General features: G+C 47.1%; 1 protein-coding gene across 1 annotated transcript in view; it reads left to right on the plus strand.

Annotated features, from left to right (window-relative positions):
• The first annotated feature begins 8,778 nt into the window (after positions 1 to 8,778).
• The window catches only part of RAB26 (RAB26, member RAS oncogene family), a 417,846-nt gene continuing 402,429 nt past the window's right edge, over positions 8,779 to 24,195 (plus strand). The window contains exon 1 of the mRNA XM_073636482.1: positions 8,779 to 11,563. Within this exon, the coding sequence (XP_073492583.1) occupies positions 11,390 to 11,563 (174 nt within the window). The 5' untranslated portion in view covers positions 8,779 to 11,389. The remainder of the gene's footprint in view (positions 11,564 to 24,195) is intronic.

A 24,195-nucleotide genomic window follows, 5' to 3' on the forward strand; every position in this document is an offset into this window, starting at 1 on the left:
GTCATTATCGGCGTTCTCTCCTCTCCCCTGAAGCTGGTCGATGGGCAGATTACGTGACCGTATCAGAGTGCTCTGAGAATTAGTAAGGCAGACCCTAGATTATGAAATTTTCTTTCCTTCCACAGGTGGAAGAAAAAAAAATTGCACAATTCCCCTATCAACACAGTCTGTGTTGATGGGGGAATCCTTACAGTAGCACTATTGTGTTCTTCCGGTGGAGAGCCTTCCCCCCCACGATTAGTGTTGCCAGCTACAGCCAGCGGCACTAATCTTTTAGAAAAAACCCAACAGGCTGGTTGTACACAAATTGATTGATTGACTTGTGTACTTGTGTACAACCATCCTGTTGGTTAATCTATCAAATCGATTGATAGATCGACTTGTGTACAACCAGGGTGCTCATATATGGATTGAAGTTCAGACGGCCCCTCCTGAACCATACCCATGTATGGCTGGCTTAGGTATAAGTATCTTCCCTCTCATCTTCCCTCTACGGGGTAGTTGTACAGGTGTTAGAAGGGGGGGTCGGAGCAGATTTAAGCTTAGTTACTATTAGCCTGGAATTGTACTTTAGGTTCCGATGTTTCCATTAAAGGGTACTGTTGATGCCACAAAGACATTTTTGACAATTGTGCACTTCTAATCTTGTGGTAACAGTTTGGTGAAGGCTCTTTTCTTGTCTGGAATGACTGTGCCCCAGTTTACAAAGCCAGCTCCATAAATGTTTGGATGAGTCTAATGTGGAGGAACTGGAGTGTCCCTTACAGTGCCCTGACCTCAACCCTACTGAACTTTAGTCGGCCTCTGAAAAGAATGGCACTGTGCCTTAAAAGTAATATTAAACCCACATTTTTTAAGCTCTTTCAGCAGTTGATGTAATCACTTACTTCCTGAGTAAGGCTTTTCCACTGGATGGTCCTGCGACAGGTGTTCCTAAAGAGGAGGTGTCTACAGAAAGCACAGTCCTGTGAGTACTAATGACCCCGGGTGGAAGAAGAGACTGTTAGCAGAAGATGGCTGCTTAAAATGTTGCATATGCTTTCACATATGACTGCTGCAGACCACCCACTAAATGCAGGGATGTGCAGTCAGGGGAGGCAGTGCCATGAACATAAAAATAAATAAATGATTTTTAAAAATTATTGAGCTTGGGGATTAGGTAACGGAAGTCCCACCCCACCGCTGGTCAAACTTTGGGACACTTGGGACCTATAGTTGCGGAGATACGCAGAGATTGTGCAGCTTGTCAGAAGCTACATACCGAGCGACCAGTTTAAATAAAAGCTGGCACACTCTGTTTGCAGCAGACTGAGAGGATGAGCTCACAGTGCCTCTCACTTCTTGTCAGAGGCACTGAGCTCAATGGACAGCTTGGAGCCTTGGACCAATGGTAAAGTACCATTGACCCCAGCTGTCAAATAAAAATGCTGCAGTGGAGACACGCCCAGGGGCGGACTGACCATCGGGCAGTTCGGACGCTGACCGAGGGCCCGTGGCCAGTAGGGGGCCCCATGGCAGCTTCCACTTCGGGACCCGATCTACCCGTCAGCTAGCTGTGATTGACGGGCTGATCGGGTCCCTGCTCACTGCTAAGAGACTGCAGTGTATACACACACCTCGTGATGCGCTCCTCCTCCTCCCCGCCGGCCCCTCCTTCCCTCCCGTCCATCCCAGGTGCTTGTATCTGTCATCACCTCGGACGGACAGAAAAGAGGAGGGGCCGGCGAGGAGGAGGAGGAGCGCATCACGAGAGGTCTGTATACAGCCGCTTCCCGCGCTACTCTGCATGTAGGAAGGAAAGTGCAGCAGCTTGTACCACGTGCTGCTATTAGAAAGTTGCTGCACAGCTTCCCACCCACAGTGTCCCCCTGTGCCCCCCACCTCCCCACTGTGTCCCCCTGTGCCCCCCACCTCCCCACAGTGTGCCCCCCACCTCCCCACAGTGTCCCCCTGTGCCCCCCACCTCCCCACAGTGTCCTCCTGTGCCCCCCCCACCTCCCCACAGTGTCCCCCTGTGCCCCCCACCTCCCCACTGTGTCCCCCTGTGCCCCCCACATCCCCACAGTGTGCCCCCCACCTCCCCACAGTGTCCCCCTGTGCCTCCCACCTCCCCACAGTGTCCTCCTGTGCCTCCCCACCTCCCCACAGTGTCCTCCTGTGCCCCCCACCTCCCCACAGTGTCCTCCTGTGCCCCCCACCTCCCCACAGTGCCCCCCTGTGTGCCCTCCACCCCCACAGTGACCCCCTGTGCCCCCCACCTCCCCACAGTGACCCCCACCTCCCCACAGTGTCCCCCTGTGCCCCCCACCTCCCCACAGTGACCCCCACCTCCCCACAGTGTCCCCCTGTGCCCCCACAGTGTCCCCCTGTGCCCCCCACCTCCCCACAGTGCCCCCCTGTGCCCTCCACCCCCCACAGTGACCCCCTGTGCCCCCCACCTCCCCACAGTGACCCCCGCCTCCCCACAGTGTCCCCCTGTGCCCCACAGTGACCCCCACCTCCCCACAGTGTCCCCCTGTGCCCCCACCTCCCCACAGTGACCCCCTGTGCCCCCACCTCCCCACAGTGCCCCCCTGTGCTCCCCACAGTGCCCTCCACCTCCCCACAGTGTCCCCCTGTGCCCTCCACAGTGTCCCCCTGTGCCCCCCACCTCCCCACAGTGTCCCCCGGTGCCCTCCACCTCCCCACAGTGTCCCCCTGTGCCCCCCACCTCCCCACAGTGATCCCCTGTACCCCCCCACCTCCCCACAGTGTCCCCATGTACCCCCCACCTCCCCACAGTGCCCCCTTGTGCCCCCCACCTCCCCCCTCCCCACAGTGCCCCTCCACCTCCCCACAGTGTCCCCCTGTGCCCCCCCCACAGTGTCCCCCTGTGCCCTCACCTCCCCACAGTGCCCCCTGTGCCCCCCACCTCCCCACAGTGTCCCCATGTGCCCCCCACAGTGCCCCCTTGTGCCCCCCACCTCCCCCCTCCCCACAGTGCCCCCCTGTGCCCTCCACCTCCCCACAGTGTCCCCCTGTGCCCCCCCACCTCCCCACAGTGTCCCCCTGTGCACTCCACCTCCCCACAGTGTCCCCCTGTGCCCTCCACCTCCCCACAGTGTCCCCCTGTGCCCTCCACCTCCCCACAGTGTCCCCCTGTGCCCCCACCTCCCCACAGTGTCCCCCTGTGCCCCCCACAGTGCCCCCCTGTGCCCTCCACCTCCCCCCTTCCCACAGTGCCCCCCTGTGCCCTCCACCCCCCCCCCACAGTGTCCCCCTGTGCCCCCCACCTCCCCACAGTGCCCCCCTGTGCCCTCCACCCCCCCAGTGTCCCCATGTGCCCTCCACCTCCCCACAGTGTCCCCCTGTGCCCCCACCTCCCCACAGTGTCCCCCTGTGCCCCCCACCTCCCCACAGTGCCCCCCTGTGCCCTCCACCTCCCCCCCACAGTGCCTTCCACCCCCCCACAGTGTCCCCCTGTGCCCCCCACCTCCCCACAGTGTCCCCCTGTGCCCTCCACCTCCCCACAGTATCTCCCTGTGCCCTTCACCCCCCACAGTGTCCCCCTGTGTCTTCCATCCCCCCCCCCATGGTGTCTCCCTGTGCCACTCACACACAGTGTCCCCCTGTGCCCTCCACCCATCTACAGTGTCCCCCTGTGCCCTCCAACCCCCCCCCATGGTGTCTCCCTGTGTCCTCCACCCCCACTGTGTCGCCTTCCCCCCTGATGGCTACCCTGAAAGACACTGTGTTAAGTCTGGAGGATCCCAGTGCTCTACTGTGTGCCCTGTGTTTTGGTTTGTGCCCTGCTATTTGCCCTACTGCGTGCCCCATGGCCTGTGATGTGCCCTGCTAGTGTACCCCCTTATGTGCCCTACTCTGTGCCCCTTGCCCTGTGATGTGCCTTGTGATGTGCCCTGCTGTGTACCGCCTGTTGTGCTCTACTGTGTGCCCTGTAATGTGCTCTGTGTGCCCCATGCCCTGGGATGTGTGCCCTGATGTGTACCACCTGTGTCCTGTTCCCAAGGATGTGCCCTACTGTGTGCCCTGCTGTGTGCCCTACTATTTGCCACATGCCCTGTGATGTGCGGCACGCTCCCTGCTGTGTATCTCCTGATGTGCTCTGTGATGTGCCCCGCTGTGTACCCACTGATGTGCCCTGTACCCTCTGTGATGCACCATGCTGTGCTCAATAATGTGCCCTGATGTGTACAGCATAATAAACCCTGTTGGGTGCCCCATTATGTGTCCTGTGATGTGCCCTACTGTGTGCCCCATGCCCTGTGCCCCATGATGTGCCCCGTGCTCTGCTGTGTGCCATGTGATGTGCCTTACTGTGTGCCCCATGTAAGTGGGGCTTTGTGTAGGTGCGGCTTGCATGTGGGCGGAGACACAGGGGGCCCCATGATCTTCTATTGCCCGGGGGCCCCATGAGTTGTCAGTCCGCCCCTGGACACGCCTTTCACTGCAGTGTCATAGAAGTGGGTATGTGTCTAAAAGACACATGCTCTCTTCCAGCCCTCTTAACTACAAGAAAAAAACATGGGTTTATGGGTATAAGATTTACCCATAATCCCATGTTTTTCTCACACAGTTAAGAGGGTGAATGAGAATCTTCTACTGCTGAAAAAGGTACTGTTTTAATCAAGTTAAATCATATATTCTTATGCTATATGTTATAACATAATTTATTATTAATCTGTTTACTATGAAATTACTGGTTTGAAGTTATAACTTCAAACTTCTGTAATTTATCCATTAAGCCACCTGCTTGAGTACAGATTTTGAAAGTATAGTAAATTACCTTAAAAACAATATATAATAATTATTTGTATATTACTTATGGGGGTAATTAACCACTTGCCATCCAGGCCAATTCTGACACTTCTCTCCTACATGTAAAAATCATCATTTTTTTTGCTATAAAATTGCTCAGAACCCCCAAACCAAATATATATATATATATATATATATATATATATATATATATATATATATATATATATGTTGTTTTAACAGATACCCCTAGGGAATAAAATGGTGGTCATTGAAACTTTTTATGTTACACGGTAACAGCAATTTTTCAAACGTGTTTTTTTGGAAAGAAACTTCCATGAATAAAAAAAAAAACACTAAAGTTAGCCCGATTTTTTTGTATACTATGAAAAATGATGTTACACCGAGTAAATAGATACCTAACATGTCACGTTTTAAAATTGCGCACACTTGTGCAATGGCGCCAAACTTCTGTACTTAAAAATCTTCATAGGCGACGCTTTAAATTTTTTTTACAGGTTACCTGTGTAGAGTTACAGAGGAGGTCTAGTGCTAGAATTTTTGCTCTTGCTCTAATGTTCACCACATATGTAACCTGTGTGTATCTGGCTCTGATACTAGCCAGTGCCTCACCAGCCACTGACCTCACCGCATGTCCCAGACTAAATGTAATTATGTATTGTCAAATGACTCTGGAATGTATGTCAATGCAATGTGACTATGCTATTCCCCAAATTCCATCAGTAAAGTGCAGCAAATCTACTCATTTGTGCTGGATTTTCCCTCCTTGGGCTATAAAAGTCAATGGGCAAGAAAGTTGTGTGGAGGATAGTGTGTGGAGTGGGGCACAATATGGCGGAGACTTAGCAGAAGGGGCAGTGTTCTAGCAGGACAGGAGCAATGGGGGTAGGGACTTCTGCTCTTGGTGCCAATTCTAGCCAACCATGAAGCCCCTCTTACATATGTAGATAAATACAAACTGTGCAGCTTTGAACAAAGTTGAATAATGCCCTTGCTATAGATGTAGGCCATATACGTACCTAATGAAACCTGACTGGAATACTCCCCAGGACGTTGCTAAGTGAGGCCTAGCATTACTGCTCACCTCCACCATCACAGGAGTGAGCTCTCAAACTCTGAGCTCAGAGCTACTGCATCAGGGGAGTGAAAGCGCATGTGAGGGAGTTTGAATCAGAGAAAGAGCTCACTCCTGTCATGGTGATGAACAGTAATGATTAGGCCTCACTTGCCAACATCCTGGGAGCAGTGACGGCTGGTGCTATAAAAATTTTTTTTTTGGGGGGGGGGGGGCGCAAACAAACTGAAAAAAAACCCCATCAATTGCAGCCACTGTGCCATCAAACGCAGCTACCGTGCCCATCAATTGCCACCACTGTGCCCATCAAGCGCAGCCACTGTGCCCATCAAGTGCAGCCACTGTGCCCATCAAACGCAGCCACTGTGCCCATCAAACGCTGCCACAGTGCCCATCAAACACAGCCACTGTGCCATCAAATGCAGCCACTGTGCCCATCAAACGCAGCCACTGTGCCCATCAAATGCAGCCACTGTGCCATCAAACGCAGCTGCTGTACCCATCAATTGCTGCCAGTGTGCCCATCAATTGCCACTACTGTGCCCCATCAAATGCTGCCAGTGTGCCCATCAATTGCCGCTACTGTGCCCCATCAAATGCTGCCAGTGTGCATCGCCCGGCAATTACCTGTCTCGCAGTGGGTCAGCGGCGGTGCCCTGCACGCTCCTCGATGTCTTCTTCCGTCCTCTCTATCAGGCGTCCAATCACAGAGCCTGACGTTTCAGCCAATCAGTTGACAAGTAACAGACTTGAACACCTGATTGGCTGAGAGGCGGTTCAGTGTTGGCAAAGCAAATTCCTTCACTTTGCTAACACACAGCTGAGTGAACAGCGAACGAGCAGCATTGCGCCCGCTATTCACCTTTTTGGGCGCCTATTATGACCTACGGCTCTAATCTGGTGCTTCCAAAAAACAGCCCTGCCGCTGTAATTCAGGTGCCCGGTGCCCGAAAAGGGGCAGGACACCTGAATATTGGGTGTCAGCGGCGACCATAGATATGAATCTATCTATGGTGATAGAGCGGTGCCAGGAGAGAGGGGGCGACGCTCCTGTGCCCTTTAAAAAACAGATTACAGCGCACACATACAAAAATGACATTTATCCTGCAAAGCTAGTTAAAAACACCTGAACATATTCAAAAATACAGGTCATATAGTGCTAAGCCCATTTACTGCAACAAAGTACCCCGAATTAGTGGGTCCTACCCTAGTAATAGAATGGAAGTACCTGTGTCTCAACCATGAGAGATAAACTCCTCTATGTGGGAGAACTGAAGGGATTCCTCCTATGCAATGGTGGCCACTAATAAAAGATAATGAAGAGCTCCTGCGCCCTTTATGGGTGCACCGCCACTGAATGGGAGTATTCCAGAAGGTATGTAAATAGCTTACACCTATAGCAAGAATACAGGATTTACAGGGCACCTGTCATACATCAGGTTCATCAAGTGAGGCCTAGTCATTACTGCTCACCTCCACCATCACAGAAGTGAGCTTTTTCTCTGGTTCAAACACCTAATGTGTGCTTTCACTCTTCTGATGCAGTAGCTCTGAGTCCAGCTTTTGATGTGATGGTGGATGTGATCAATAGCAGATAGGGTTCACTTAGCAACGCCCTGGGAGTTTTCCAGTCAGGCTTCAAGAGACACATAAATGGCCTACATCTATAGCAAAGGCATTATTCAACTTTAGTCACAGCTGCACAGTTTGTTTCTATTTTACAAACACCCCTTATCTGCATAGGCAGATTTTTTTTTTGTAAAACTGAACCTTTAAGCCCTTATTCACTCGGGCCCTCATGCGGGAAGATTGATCTGGGAAGTGTAAATAAACGTTATACTCCCTGGAACACTTGTACACTTGTGTTTACACGCCTTTAGAAGATCTTATCTGCCCCCGCACACACAGGGGGTTATTTACTAAAGGCAAATCCACTTTGCACTGAAAGCGCACTTGGAAGTGCAGTCGCTGTAGATCCGAGGGGTAGATTTGAAATGAGGGGAAGCTCTGCTGATTTTATCATCCAATCAAGTGCAAGCTAAAATGCTGTTTTTTTTATTTTTCTCGCATGTCCCCCTAGGATCTACAGTGACTGCACTTCCAAGTGCACTTGCAGTGCAAAGTGGATTTTCCTTTAGTAAATAACCCTCACAGTCTTCATTTTTTCTTAACAATTAAATGAAAGTACAACTAAGAACAATATATTTTGGTAGTTTTGGATGGAGTGTAGAGGGTTCCACGCAGTGATGAGAGTCGATCACACGCCTGTACGATCAGCTTTACTAATGATGACATTAATTGTTACTGGATTGTCAGGCAGAGAACTGCCCCAGGGTACAATCATGGCTGCCTGGGCTTGATGTATGACAGGTGCCCTGTACATCCTGTATACTGATCATCCCATATATAATCTGAACACAAGGCACTGGTCCCAGTATAAAACCAAGGCATCAATTGTGTCATTTCAAGGTGTGTAATAATAATAATAAAATCATAATGATAGTTTTATTAGAGCAGGAAATGACTTTTATTGTAGAATAAACTCCATATGGATGGAGGGGGAGGGGGGGATGGGTATAGCAGACTGATCATGAGCCCGGTGTCTGCTGCAGGGCTTGTATACAGAGTTAGGCTGTTATTTAATGTTTCGATGCTGGGCTTGCTGTTTGTTCTTTGTGGTTGCACACAATTAGATTGGCTTAGCAGGGGATGTGAGCGGGGATTAGAGGAGGAGGTGAGCCGGGGAGGGGACCAGGCACACGGCTGCTGTTGCACGCGATGACTGGGGAGAAGAACCGAGCAGCAACATCTGTCCTTCTTTATTTGAATAGCCCCGCCTGCGGGGCGCTGTGATTGGACGGGCGGGATACTCTTTGACAGAAGTTGCGAGAGGGAGGCGGAGGTGATTGGCGGGTAGAGCTGTCAGCGGAGTCCGGCGGCCACGCCTCTTTCCAGGGCTGATACCGGTGCCTGAGAGAGGTGATCCGGGAGAGAAGCGACCGGAGGGGAGAGAGCTGGGCGGGCCGATCATACCGGACATCCCGGGACTGGAGAGCTGGACCAGCAACAGGAGGGCGAGGCGTGCCGGGGATAAGTTCTGAGTGGGGGGGGGGGTGCAGGGCTGAGCATTGGGGTACAGGGCTGAGTATTGGGGTACAGGGCTGATAAGTGGGGGCTGAGCATTGGGGTACAGGGCTGAGTATTGGGGTACAGGGCTGAGAAGTGAGGGCTGTGTATTGGGGTACAGGGCTGAGTATTGGGGTACAGGACTGAGAAGTGAGGGCTGAGCATTGGGGTACAGGGCTGAGTATTGGGGTACAGGACTGAGAAGTGAGGGCTGAGAAGTGAGGGCTGTGTATTGGGGTACAGGGCTGAGTATTGGGGTACAGGACTGAGAAGTGAGGGCTGAGCATTGGGGTACAGGGCTGAGTATTGGGGTACAGGGCTGAAAAGTGAGGACTGAGTATTGGGGTACAGGGCTGAGTATTGGGGTACAGGGCTGAGTATTGGGGTACAGGGCTGAGTATTGGGGTTGAGGGCTGAGAAGTGAGGGCTGAGTATTGGGGCGCAGGGCTGAGTATTGGGGTACAGGGCTGAGTATTGGGGTTCAGTGCTAGGGAGTGAGAAATTAGTATTGGGGTCCAGTAGTAGCGTCTTTATTTGGGTGCAGAATTGAGGACTGAGCATTGGGGTGTAAAGCTGAGGTGTTAAGAGTCATTATTGGGGTGTAAAGCTGAGCAACAAGGGATCTGTATTGAGGGGCACAGGTGAGGAACGAGAGGTCAATATTGGGGTGTAGATCTGAGGAGTGAGGGATCAGTATTGGGGTGTGGATCTCATGAGTAAAGGATCTGTATCGGGGTGTAGATCTGACGGGGTCAGTATTGGGGTGTAAATCTGAGGAGTGAGGAGTCAGTATTGGGGTGTAGATCTGAGGAGCGAGGGATCAGTATTGGGTGTAGAGTTGAAGCGTGGTGGATCTGCATTGGGGTGTAGATCTGAGAGGTCAGTATTGGGGTGTAAATCTGAGGAGCGAGGGGTCAGTATTGGGGTGTAGATCTGAGTAGTGAGGGGGTCAGTATTGGGGTGTAGATCTGAGTAGTGAGGGGGTCAGTATTGGGGTGTAGATCTGAGTAGTGAGGGGGTCAGTATTGGGGTGTAGATCTGAGTAGTGAGTCAGTATTGTAAGACTTGTATTGGGCTTACTGAGTGAAAGTGAAAGGTTTGGAAGTGATATGCCAAGAAGTGAAGATATAGAATAGACGTGGTGAATTATGGATTACATGCTCATAACTGGGGTGCAAGTTGTGATGTAATTCAGTAGTTGGGGTGCAGGCCTGAAGAACGAGGAATTGGTACTGGGGTGCAGAGTAGGAAGTTACTAAATGGGGTGCAGGATTTTGGGGTGAGGAACCAGTACATGGGTGCAGAGTAGAAAGTTAGAGGGGTGCAGGATTTTAGGGTAAGGAGCCATTAGTGGGGTGCAGAGTAGGAAGTTAGTAGAGGGGTGCAGGATTTTTAGGCCAAGGAACCAGTATTGGGGTGCAGAGTGGTGAAGTCAGTTGTGGGGTTCAGTATTGGTGTGCCAGGTTTAGATTGGGGCCACAGGATCAGGCAGGAGCTCCTCTTGGTCCAGTGTTGAGGTTCTCTTTCCTCGTAAGTGTGCATGTGATGTATAGAGAGCTGCGCTAGTTAAAGGGTAAAGTGAGGAGAGAATAAACACAGCAAGGCAGTGCTGAACAGAAAGAAGGAAGGGACAACACAGAGCAGCTGAGTAACCCTGAGCAGAGTGCAGGAGAGAAGAGATTCCGCAGAGAACAGGTTGCACAGACCCACAGCGATCACATACACACAATACACCGGGCTGACATACGAGTTAGAAGCCAAGTTGAAGGTTGAGTGGAAATACCAGCGAGGAGACACAGACGACACATGTTAGAGTAGATCAGAGGGATTCAGAGCGTTCCAATCACACAGCAAAGAGAAGGAAGGTGTGGGAAAAGCTGGAAGGTTTATAAGGTAAACAATAACAGGCAGAGAAACAGAAGAGACCTCGTGTACAGAAAGACTGAGCAAGCCTTCCTTCAGCACGGAGAGGACACTCGGGAAGCCAGAAAATCTGATTCCATGCCAAGAGTGGATTTGCATTAACAGAAAGCACAGTCATTGTTGGGACACCTTATTGTTTACAGAGTGCAGTTGGAGCTACGTGGTCACTTTGACATCGGACTTGTTCCCAGAGCTCAGTTTAGGTTGAGCAGGATTGGATCTAGAACATCTCCGAGCGTTTAGCACCTCATCCAGTCCAGACATTTGCAGCTGGGGCAATAACTGGAGTTCAGGCTAACTAGTTTTTGAGAGCACAATTCAGGCTGGACGAAGAAGAGAGATGCTTCATTAATCCTCTGAACCCCACTTTCCTACCAGATACCTCTGGTGATCGGCTATACTTTTTTTTCTTGGTGGGACTTGTCTTTCCTGTAATTAGGCACTCTGGCTTGTACCCTGTTGGCAGCGACACCCATACGCCAGAGGATGTCGAGAAAGAAGAGTCAGAAAAGTAAAGGTAGCGGCTCCCCTGCTACGTGTAGTGTCCCGGCCACCAAAGAGAATGGCAAGGTGGGCTCTGAAGGCCATAGCAATGGCATGGTGATATCAGGGCGCCCATCCCTCAGCAACAGCGGGGAGTTTTACGACATTGCATTTAAGGTGAGACTTTCGATTTGTTGGTCCATGTGCACTTCATGTGTCCGCTATGGCATCTTCACCATGAAATTTTGAAAGAGTCATATACAATGATAATCCATAATGACCTTCCATTTGTCTGACTTGTCCAATATCTCTTAAATATATATATGTATATATATATATATATATATATATATATATATTTTTTTTTTTTTTTTCTTAAAAGATCTAATTTTCCAAAGGCCAGCCCACCCCAATGAAATATAAGTTGTAGGCAGATCCTAAGCTTCGGTTGACTGTCAGTACCTATACCTTGCCAGGCATGCCCCTTACCCTGCAAATGAGAGTACTTGGGCATGGACACTCAAATGATGGGCACTGCATGACGGAAGTGGAAAAGGCAAAGTCATGCACCAGAGCAGGGGTCCTCGAACTTTCTAAACAAATGACTAGTTCAATGTCCGTCAGATTTAAGGGGGGTAGACTGTGGCTATTGAAAGAAGAAAATGTCTTGATGTCAGTGGAGTAAACATTCCCCAGGCTTGGTGGCAGATGGGATTAAAAATGACCTAGTGCCTGTAGTCAGTGGGGGGGGGGGGGGATTATGCCTGATCATTAGAATCAGTGAAAGTATTAGTGTAGCATTGCTGCTATCAGTGGGAGGGACTATGTACCATCAAGGATGTCAGTAGGAAGAAATATGCCCCATCCGATATCAGTGGGAGGAATAGTGCCCCATCATCAGCGTCAGTGGTGGAAATGGTGCCCCATTTTTTGGTGTCAGTGGGGGGGAATAGTTCCCTATACTTGGTGTCAATGGAAAGAATTGTATCCTATTGATAGTGTCAGAAGGAGGAATAGTGTGCCCCATCATTGCAAGCAGTGAGAGGAGTAGTGTACCATTCAGATGTCAGTGGAAGGAAATCTGCCCCATTTTTGTCAGTGGGAGGAATAGTGCCTTTATGTTTCTGTCAGTGGGGAAATAGTGACCTATTGTTGGTGTCAGTTGCAGGAATAGTGTCCCACTGCTGGTGTTTGTGGGAAGAATAGTGCCTTGGTATTGGTATCAGTGCGAGAAACAGTGCTCCATAATTAGTGTCAGCGACAGGTATAGTGCCCATTGCTGGTGTCAGTGGGAGCAATAGTACCCCGTCGTTGGTATCAGTGGGAAGAATAATGCCCCATCAGTGGGAGGAATAGTGCCCCATCATTGGTATCAGTGGTAGGAATAATGCCCCATTATTGGTGTCAGTAAGAGAAATAGTACCCCATTGTTGGTATTGGTGAGAGGAATAAAGCACCATTGTTGGTATCAGTGGTAGAAATAATGCCCCATCATTGGTGTCAGTGAGAGAAATAGTAAACCATTGTTGGTGACAGTTTGAGAATAGTGGCTCGTCCTTGGTAGGAGGAATAGTGCCCCATAATTAGTGTCAGCAGGAGGTATAATGCCTCGCTGTTGGTGTCAGTGGGAGGAACAGTGCCCCATCGATGGTGTCAGTGGGAGGAATAATGTGCCCCAATGTTGGTGTCAGTGGGAGGAATAGTGCCCCATCAGATGTTAGTGGAAGGAAATGTGCACATTGTTGGTGTCAGTAAAAAGAATAGTCCCCCATCATTGGTGTCAGTGGGAGGAAACGTGGCCCATCTTTGGTATCAGTGGGAGGAGTAGTGTCCCGTTATTGGTATCAGTTGAAAGAGTAGTGTCCCATCGTTGGTGTCAGTGGGAGATATAGCACCCCAATGGCCAGTTAAATGCAAGCAAAGGACCTGCATCCAAAGGTTGCATTTTGGGGGGAGGGTATCTGCTATTCACTGGAGGGTTTGAGAGTTACGTTTAAAGTGGAACTCAAAGGGTTTACAGCTCATGTCAAACTGTTCCACAAATGCTATATTTTGATCTTCCTCACTCCTGCAGCGTGGAAAGGTGACCTGCCCTAAAAACTGGGTATCAGTCTGCTACTGACTTCCAGGTGACACAATGCACAAAGTGGTGAAAGTGTCTCTTCCAGTGTCATCTCCACCCCAGCTTGAGTACTTTGAGAATATATCAAGTTTATCAGTTTGACTGGATGCAGCATGCTTTGGGGGTATCAGGTGCTGTTTGGAATATGCATAGTCCACCACTTTGGGACGTGGATTGGCAGCCAGAGTCTGAACTCACTCTCAACGGCCTCAATGCTGTCAAGATATGCAGTCAGGTCTATGTTCCAAGGTAGGGAATTGCAGTTCTGGAGATTTAAGCAATGGGGCTAACACAAGGGAAGGCGTTTTCAATAATCAAAAAATAATAATTTTGTTTGAATTTGTTGTGAACTTGAGGCATTACTGATGATTTTGCGCCCTATAGTTACAAATATGGCTTTGGAGAATGCTGATCTGCATTAGTGAGGAGCTTGATGGGTTTATTCTTGGGTTCGGTCTGAGCTCAAGTTTGTCCTAACCTGGAAGTTAGCTGCTATTGCTGGGCCAATGAGCTGCAGGCAGGAAATTCCCTGCCCCACCACTAATGTACACAAATGCACAGGCATGATTGTAACATTATTGACCCAATATGGGCATGTGGCCATATTAGTTCAATGTCATTTACTTAAAGGAGAAGTACAGCCAAAACTTGTTTGGCTATACTTGTCCAGTGGATCACAGGAGTGCAGATCGTTCCCATACTTCTCTTTTAAAGTGGTTGTAAACCTCAGAAATTAAAAATGAACAAAGTACATCCCTTATCTGATCTCTCCTCCTACTGCTATCTGCTTGAGTTACTTCTGACAGTAATGTTGACACCACAGAATCCCAGGACACGGCTCCACCCCCCTCCAGCTCACACAAGGTGACTGACAGCCTCGGCTGTGCATGTTTCCCAATTAAATTACACTCAGCCTTCCTCTCTATGCTGCGCAGTGTGTGATGTCAGATCCCTGCCTTTTTGAGCTGAGAAAAAGCCTTTGATCTGTGTGGTTTAGAAGGCTGTAGAGAAGAGAGGGCTGCAGCTAAACGGGTAAAACATATGGTGAAAGATTTGTTTTCTCTTCATTTGTATCATCTGAGGCCAGACACTTCAATGGGTAAATGTAAGGCATTACAAACATAATTATTTGGCCATGTGGCCATATTAGATGAATGATGTCACGAGCCTCCCCACCATTTTGTACATGCGCAGCTGCAGGGTGCAAAATCTGCCTGCAGCTCATTGGCTTAGCAATGACAGCTAACTCCGGGGGTTTGGCCCCAACCCAAGCTCATCCATAATCTCTATTAATTAAAGTAGAATTCCAGGCTAAAACTGCATAATCTTAAAACTGCTCCCACCCCTCTTCCAACACCTATGCTAACAGCCCTGTAGAAGAAAGATGCTTATTCTTGCCTATTCTCAGGGTGCCCCGGACCGGTCACATGATCTCCCCTGTGTCAGCCAACACTGGCTGCAGAGGAGAGGAGACAGCGCTCCGACAACGGTTGGTATGCCTGATCATTGAAGTCACCTATGGGCTTACTTTGACCCATCTGTCAACAGCGCTCCCTCTTCTCCCCTGAAGCTGCTGCTAGCTGAAAGAGATGAGCCAATCACATGACCGGACCAGAGCGCCCCGAGGATAAGTAAGTATGCGCATCTTTCTTCCTTTCTTCTACAGCAGTGGTCTCCAAACTGTGGCCCGGGGGCCAAATGTGGCTCTTTGCTTGCCTTTATCTGACCCTTTTGGCACTATTTCATCCACTAATACCAACAATTCCGCCCCCACTGACACCAATGAAAAGGCACAATTCCTCCCGTTTACACCATCAATTGGGTCGAATGACACCAACGATGGGGCACAATTCCTTCCAATGACACCAACAATGGGGTACAATTTGTCACTTATCAGGTGTGACCAGAGCTGTGTGGACTGCAACAGAGTGAACCAAACGTATATAAATGAAAAAGTAAGTCATTTTTTTAAGATAAGTGAACAATATATAAATGCAACCACTTCCAATATCACACAGTGCACAACAAACCAATACCAAACAAGACCCACAAATAACAATCAGACAAGTATATACAGCAAAAGAGAATACTAGAATCGTAATCTTTAGCCAGGCCGGGGTCATAAACTGGAGATCAGCAGATGGGGGGCAAGGAGTAAGACAGACAGGGAGAAGGTGGAAGGGAGAAGGCTGCAGGGCAGGGATACAGGATAGACAGGACCAGGTACAAATACAGGATCAGGGCACAAGGACGATACCAAGGCAAGGATGTGTGAGCTTGCCGGATATTTATACTCATCCTCTGCAATCAGGCTCAGGTGATGCCTGACTGCAGGAGATGATGTCAGCTCCACACTGCCAGGAACCACCCGCTGGTGGACGCCAGTACTGCGGCCCAAAGATCACATAACACCAGCAGGGGAAAGCTCCAGACTGCCAGGAGACACCTGCTGGTGGACATCAGTACTGCACGCCAAATGTCAGACAGTGTTATCAGCGGGTGGAACCTTTCCTGACACAGTTCATCCCAATGACACCAACAATTGAGCTGAATGACACCAACAATGGGGCACAATTCCTTTCAATGATACAAGTGATGGGGCACAATTCCTTTCAATAATACCAATGATGGGGCACAATTCCTCCCAATGATACCAACAATTGAGCTGAATGGCACCAACGATGGGGCACAATTCCTTCCAATGATGGGGCTCAATTCCTTCTAATACTGAATGGACCCTCTGCACGTGCTGCACCCTTCCCAGCAAACTATGCAATGAAAAACAGGGATATTTAGTTCACACATATTGCAATACATGTTTAAGCTGACTATCTCCATTAAAGTAATCTCTCTTCTGGCCAGTCCTACACTTCCTTGCCACTGCCAATGCTACGGTGGACACCATGCCAATCTGGGGCATAAAGACACAAGGTGAGGGGAGAGCTACAAGGTTCAGGTATGGTCACTGACCTCCATACAACAGAGAAAAGATATACCCATGCTCAGTTATATCTTTTCTCAATTCCTTCTAATGATTTCAATGATGGGGTATGATTCCTCCCAATGACAGCAAAGATGGGACATATTGACATGCATTTTTTAACTCAGATCTCCGTAGTAGGTCCTACGTGTTAATAGCCTGAAGTTTGGTTAGTAAATACCCCTAATGTTCATGGTTGCCAACTGTCTAAAAATTATATATAGTCTATAAAAAAATACATTTAATAAAAAGAAAATGAAAAATACAAATCAAAGCAGTCTGCAACAAAAAGTCCATTGAACATTTATTTCCTATAAAATATTAAATCAGCAGAGTTTCATTGTTTTTATCTCATGATATAGAGCTGAAAATGTTAATGGGGAGGGCTAATAACATCACACATCTCTCCACAGTGCAATGCCAGCCCAGCCAAGCGTGGTACCTGTTACACATAATAGCCTCATGGTAATATACATCTTTCTAGTAAAGTGTTACATGTACAGGACTACTGCTGGAAATAGGCTGTCATATCATTCTGTGCAATTTAATTCTGTTCTGATGTTGTGTCTTTTTACATTGTAACCCCTTTACGACCGCTTAACACATATGCACAGCGGCAAAAAGGGTGTGCGTCACTGCACATAGGCGCCACTCACTCATTCACTGCGTGCTCCAAGCACAGAGACAGAATTTGTTTAAAGGGACGTCGGGGCAGGTGGGAAGGGGTTAAGCTGTGCTTGCTAGGCGTGCAGGTGTCGCTTAGTACAAGCTTAAAATGTATGTAAACCCTAAAAATAAACTCTTAATGCTCCCTTTTGTTCAATGAAATATACCAGGAAAAGCATTTTGTTATATGTATAATAAAAAAATACCCCAAAAAAGTATGGAGCAACAATTGGCCGGCTTCCTGTGATCCACATTGACCCTCAATCTCATTACTGTACTTCAATACTCTATGATCCATTGTGGCTATTTTTCTCCATACAATAGGATTGGGTATCTGTTGACTTTTTGTAGATGAAGGTGCTTTTTAATTTCCCCTTTTCTATATGTTTTGTACTGTGTCTGTCTTTTTTTAATATATATCGAATAAATTTGTTAATCTTTTTATACAAACCGCCTCATGCTGTGCTTAGAAAGTCCGTTGTTTTGAGAAACTACAATTTTCTCTCCCTTTTTTGTTTTTTTTTTAACAAAAAAAAAAATCCATTCACCCTTCTAGAAATCTGGTGAGCTCGTAACTTTCTATGTGCTCTACCTCTGCTGCACTGAAATTCCAAGCATTGTTATCAGCCCTGCCCAGTTCATCTTTTAGACAACAGAACGCCCCACCATATGAAAGCTGAGGAGAGAGGGAGGTGTTCTGTAGTCCAAATCAGCATCGAGCAGTCTGGGGTGACAACGCCTGACGAAGGGGTCCTGCGTGGCTCCGAAACGTAACATACCGTTTTGTGATGTGATCATTCTTGAATAAAAAAAAACGTTTGGACGAAATTGTTGATCCTTGGTGTGCTGGCGAATATCTACATATCGTATAGGTTCCAGTATCCAGCTGGCGGTCGCTACAGCACCCAGTGCTCTAAGAGCTTATTCTGGGAACGAGTGCGATGGGAATATGGACTGTGTAGGGTGACAACGTTTCTCCTCCATAGATACAGTGGATTGAGTGGTGTCACCCAGGTACAGGAAGTGCTTTACTGGCAGGAAACTTCTGGCCCCTCCTCCTTCCCCCCTGTTGCCTTCTGGGAGACACATGGGTCCCAGATGATAGCAGGACCATTCAGAAAGCACAGCGCGACTCGCGCATGCACAGTAGGATACAGGCTTCACTTCTTGTTTCTTCTAGTGAAGATGTCGGCACCTGCACCAAGAGCCGATGAACAGATCGGCTTGGGGCGAGCTCCCTGGACAGGTAAATGTCCTTATATTAAAAGTCAGCACCTACAGTATTTGTAGCTTCTGACTTAATATTTTTTTTCCCCAGGCTAGAACTCCTCTTTAAAGGAATTTTTCATTTTTATTGTTGCACTTTAAGAATCATTAAAATCACTGCTCCTGGAAAAACAGTTGTTTTTAGAAAAAGTATTTGCATTGATACATGTCCCCAGAGCAGTACCTGGACCCCCATAACCTTTTTATGGCCAGTTACTTGCACATAAGCCTTCAAAATGGGCACTTTTGATTTTTCCTGTTCGGCTCCCATAGACTTCAATGGGGTTCGCCGTTCGGGTGTTCTGCTGTAAACCCAACAGGGGGCTGTTCGGCCCATCTCTAGTTGTCAGCATAGAACAGAAATGGTATTGAAAGCCATGGGAGGCTATCAGCTGACCCAGAGAGGAGGTGTAGATTGGGAATAAGAGAGATCCAAGAACAAAACCTTGAGGGACCCCCGATGGAAGAGGAAGTGGAGAAAAGGAAGTAGAATTGTAAGTGACAATAAAGGTGAGGTGGAACAGATAAGATGAGAACCACCGAAGAGGACAGTCGCGAAGACCAAAGGAGTCGAGATTTTTGAGGAGGAGGGAGTGGTCATCCACTGCAATGGTTCTCTCGACCCTGTCCTCAAGTACCCCTAACAGGCCATGTTTTGGGAATTTCTCTTAGATAAAATAGCTGTCCAAAATACCAAGCCATCGACTCTGATTTAAAGCACCTGTGCAAGATAAAGGAAAACCTGCAAACATGGCCTGTTGGGGGTACTTGAGGACAGGGTTGAGAACCACTGATCTATGGTATATAATAATAATAATAATTATTATATGATAATATATAATATCTGAAATGCCTCTGGCAAGCATGACACTTGCATTTGCTTGCAACCAGCAGAAAGCTCACCATGTACACACAATGGGTGCTTGTTTAGGTTTCAGATCAGAAAACCGGAGCAGATATAAAAGACCCCTATTTTATCCACTTACGTATTACATAAATAATCCTAATTGTGTATTTCCAGGCAAAATAAAAAAACAGTCAGTACATCTCTGCAATATGTATGCGCATGTCCATGTTTTGTCTCTTTCCAAACACTGCAAATACAGAAGAATACCTGTTGATCTACTCGAAAGCCATTGGTCTCCTAATTTCCTGTAATGGAGTGGAAATGTGAATGCAGGTTCAGGTGCACTAAAATAAAGTCTTGTTAGTCATGCTTGTGTTCTCCCTTGTTGAACCTCCCCTCTTTTCAAATCCATAACATAATTTATAGTCCAGCCTGTCAGAACATCGACTAGGATGGCAACAATACCTGGAATTTAAGGTCAGCGGAGGCAGAGTTGTCATCTCATACAGATCTGGATTTCTCTTATTCAGTGTGTGGGGGCTTAACAAGAGAATATTGAAGTGTGTATGTCCAGCCTAAAGCAGTAGTAAACCGCAGCATTTAGTAGTAGCTTCATGATGAGGGGCTGCAGTGGTAGATCACTGGTCTTCAGGCCGGGAAGATTCATCATGGAAGGTCACATAGTGGCACATTCGAACATGGGCTTAGGAAAGGTTTTTTTTTTTTTTTTTTTTTTTTATCCAGAATTGTGAATGGGTGGGAATAGGGTGGGCAGGAGAAAGGAGTTACCATATATACTTGAGTATAAGCTGAGGTTTTTCAGCCCATTTTTTAGGCTGAAAAACCCCCCTCGGCTTATACTCGAGTGAGGGTGCAGCCTCACTGTGCCCATCTGCAGCCATACCTTAATAACTAAAACAGCAGGTGTCTCCCGCTGTGTTATGCAGTCTGTTCGGCGGCCGTCCATTGTAACAAAGCCCTGCCTCCTCCTCGTTCGTGATAGAAGAACACTGATACAATGCTGGGAAACTGTATCAGTGTTCCACCTATCATGGACGAGGAGGAGGCCGGGGCTTTGTTACAATGGACCGCCGCCGAACAGACGGCATAACACAGCATGAGACACACACTGTTTTAGTAATCAAAGGTATGGCTGCAAATGGGCACAGTGAGGCTGCAGATGGGCACAGTGAGGCTGCAGATGGGCACAGTGAGGCTGCAGATGGGCATTGTTTACCCAGTAGCAGCTGCATTTTCCTACCCTAGGCTTATACTCGAGTGAATACGTTTTCCCAGTTTTTTGTGGTAAAATTAGGTGCCTCGACTTATTCGGGTCGACCTATACTCGAGTATATACGGTACTTTGATTTGCTTTGATAAGCTTTTGTGTAAATCTATGCTTTGGCTTTGAAGAGGAAAGCAACAAGTTCACTTAACTACCCCCATGTCCATCTGTTCAGAGGTGTGGGCTCCATTGGGAGCAAATGTCTCAACATGTCTCCTGCTTCCATGAGACAGCATTTGGTGGCAAACATAGGGCTTACACAGAGTTTGGATTTCTGACTCCACCAGAAGAATGGAGAAGTAGGGGAAGTGCAGGGGAAGGGGATATCCATAGGTGGGGGGTTATTTTTACAAGATAACCTGTCTAAGGGGACCCTTATTGGCAAGTCCTGCTACCCAGGAGTGTGGAAAGCCATGCAGAAGTGGTCCATGCAAATAGAAAACATATTTGTGGTTTGCTGATCTAATGTAGGGCACATTTTCCTCTCATAACCCATCATATCTATTGTATATCTGTAAATACAGCTTCAGAAATTTTGTTTGATTTTCTACAATAATCTCATTTTACAACCTGGTTTTGAAGCATTAGGATGAAGGATAACAGCGTATAATGCCGACCTTCAGGGGTGTCACAGTTTATAAGATATATTTTCCTTCGCTGAAAGCCTGGCTGTATTGCAAAGTGTCAACTGATGAAATTCATAATGTCTAATTCTTATTGAAGTCAGGGGCTAAGGAGCTGGTCAGGATTTATCCGCCTGCAGATTTATTAATGCTTTTATACAGTGTGTGGCCCTCACATGAAAATAGACCAAAAACTGGTTGACATAGAATAAAATTAAAGGCAAAGTTGTCCTATAAAACTTTGATGTGGGATGTAGGCCATGGAGCTCAAACATGTGCAATAGCTTATAAATACTATTTACAGGGTTTATCATTTTGCAGCTGTTTCTTTGCACTCTTTTAGACAAACTGTAAGCTTACCGCCTGCTGAAAGGGTTTTCATTGGCTTTTTTTCAGGAGGTGGTATAGCAGCTGCTGGCAGACGTCCTGGTGCCTGTTTTTTCTTTATTTACTGAGCGGCAATTTCACATTGCGGGACAACGCCACAAATGTATGCCAAGCATTTGGTTTGCAGTTGCATTGCAGCCCCATTTATTTCAATGGGCGAGTTTAATAGGCAGTGCCACCTGTCAAAGTTAAAAATGCATTGGCTTGTGTACAGCCCTATCAAGCTGTTATGTTAGAACTACAGTAGGTGGTAGTACAGCGTAAAACTGCAGCTTGAATGCCTGTTTTTACTGCCCCCCCCCAGTACCAGAGTAAAAAAAATCTTTTTTAAGTATTTGATTTATAAGAAAAGTAGAACTAGCTTTAAACCCTTCTGTGCATTGAAGCCTAGATGCCCAGGCCAATTTTAGCTTTTAGGCTTGCATTGATTAACTTGACAGTAACTCTGTAGGGCATTATTATATAGCAGTGAATTAAACGTTCACAGCAGGTGAATCAGTCACTGTCATTTAAAACACATGTTCCAGGAAGAATGACCAGCAGTGAATACCTGGTGAACATCACCTTCACTGCTTTATAAATATATCTCTATGACTAATTTGTCTACCTATCCTCTTTCTTCCTTTAAGGACATATTAGGATTTAATTTTCTGCATTGTTTTAATAGCAATCTTGTTCTGTTTTTCCAATTAGAGGCAAATAAATGGACAAAAAAGTGAATTAAACATTTTTTTATTATAGGTAATTATATAACGCTGTTAATTTACGCGGCACTTTACATACATATTGTCCATTCACATCGGTCCCTGCCCTCGAGGAGCTTACAATCTAAGGTCCCTAACTAACATTAATACATATACATACTAGGGCCAATTTAGACAGAAGCTAATGAACCTACCAGCATGTCTTTGGAGTGTGGGAGGCAACCGGAGTACCCAAAGGAATCCCATACAGACACAGGAAGAACATGCAAACTCCATTAAGAGTAAGTGTCGTGGTTGAGATTCGAACTGATGACCCTAGTGCTGCTAGGCAGAAATGCTAACCACTTAGCCACTGTGCTGCCCATTTTTAATTCTTTGTTGATTTATTTCTTAATACTATAATTGTATCAGACAATTACAATATTAGACAAAGGCACACTGCCATCTACAGGCTGTAGTGACCTCTGCAAACAAGCCCTCAGCATGCATGTGATCCCTATGGCGTTGTTGATATGTTGACATAGTGATCACATGATTGAAAACCACTGCAGCACCAGATTGTCTACCATCAGCTGCTTCACCGGGCACTGATCCCAGTGATTGACAGCGATGGACTAGGAAGTGACGTCATACATGTCGCTTCCTGGTCCATTCACTGGGGGAGGGGTTGATAAATGGGTGTTCGTAGAGCTGCCGCTGTCCTTCCCAGTGACACCCGCTATGACCACACTGGGAGATGGGACAGTGGAGCCAGGTAAATATGGTGGCAGAGGATTGTGTGGGGAGGGCACGTTGCACCAGTTGTGAAAGTTCCGCTCGACTCTCACATGAAAACTGACGGTCGGCTTTACAAATGTAACCCCCCACCTGCAGCTGGGGGTGTGTTTAAAAGCAAGTGTTACCAGCGCCATTTTACAAAAGTGGTTAGAGAAGCATTTTCCTGTGTTCAGAGGGGTTAAACAGATACCCCGGGTGCATGAGGCCTTAATGCAGTATTCCTCTTTCTTACACTATTTCCTTAGAATGAGTTACAGAAAGTAAAATGATCATCTAGATTTCACGGTCAACAGGTACTCACTTTGAGCAGCTCCGCTCTGCTCTACATTAGATCACCTTTCTCTACTTTTCAGAAGCTCAATTGATTTTGGAAGAAAAAAAAACTTGTCTTTGCAGAGGATTAGCCTTGCAATCAGCGTCTTTTAGTCTCATGTGTGATGTGCGTCGGCAGATGAAGAAGTGATAGAGAGAAGCCGAATACGATGCCATCAAAACCATCTTGAGAATGAGGGCTGATTCCTACCGTCAGGAGCAATAGACCGAATTATAAAGATTGATGAATCATCACACGTCTTGTAGCCTTTATTAGGCTTTTTTATTTTTTTTGTCTGATTGCGCTTCTCAGTGTTGTTTTTCACAACAGATTTATCAAGTCAGTTCCCACATTTTGCATTTTATCTCCAGAAACTTTTGATGCTGAAGTGGGTCAATGGAATCTTTTATATATTAGAGGTAAATGGCTCCGTTTTTTTTTTTTTTTCCGTTCTAAGAAGCTTGGGAGAGATGGAAAAAAAATTATCTCATAATCTGCCTCAGAAAAGCTTCTGCGGAACATTAAATGCTGTTGGGATTATATATAAAGAAGAAAAGACAACCTTTTGAATACAAACTAGTTTTTTCCTCATTGAGTGAGACGACGAAAGGAAGAAATATGATAGATTAGATTTATGTAAAAAAAAAATAATTATCTTGTTTTTAAGGTTGAGAAACATTTGCTGGATCGGCTACACTGAAACATGAAATGTGTTACAGGTCCCAGGGGCAAGAGGTGATTTAAAGGGCCCTGAATAAACTTTATTACTGTATTTATCGGCGTTTAACACGCACCCTAATTTTAAAAGGGAAGTTTCAGGAAAAAAACATATTTTTAAA

This window comes from Aquarana catesbeiana, linkage group LG06 (assembly GCF_042186555.1).
Source record: "Aquarana catesbeiana isolate 2022-GZ linkage group LG06, ASM4218655v1, whole genome shotgun sequence".
Lineage (NCBI taxonomy): Eukaryota > Metazoa > Chordata > Amphibia > Anura > Ranidae > Aquarana > Aquarana catesbeiana.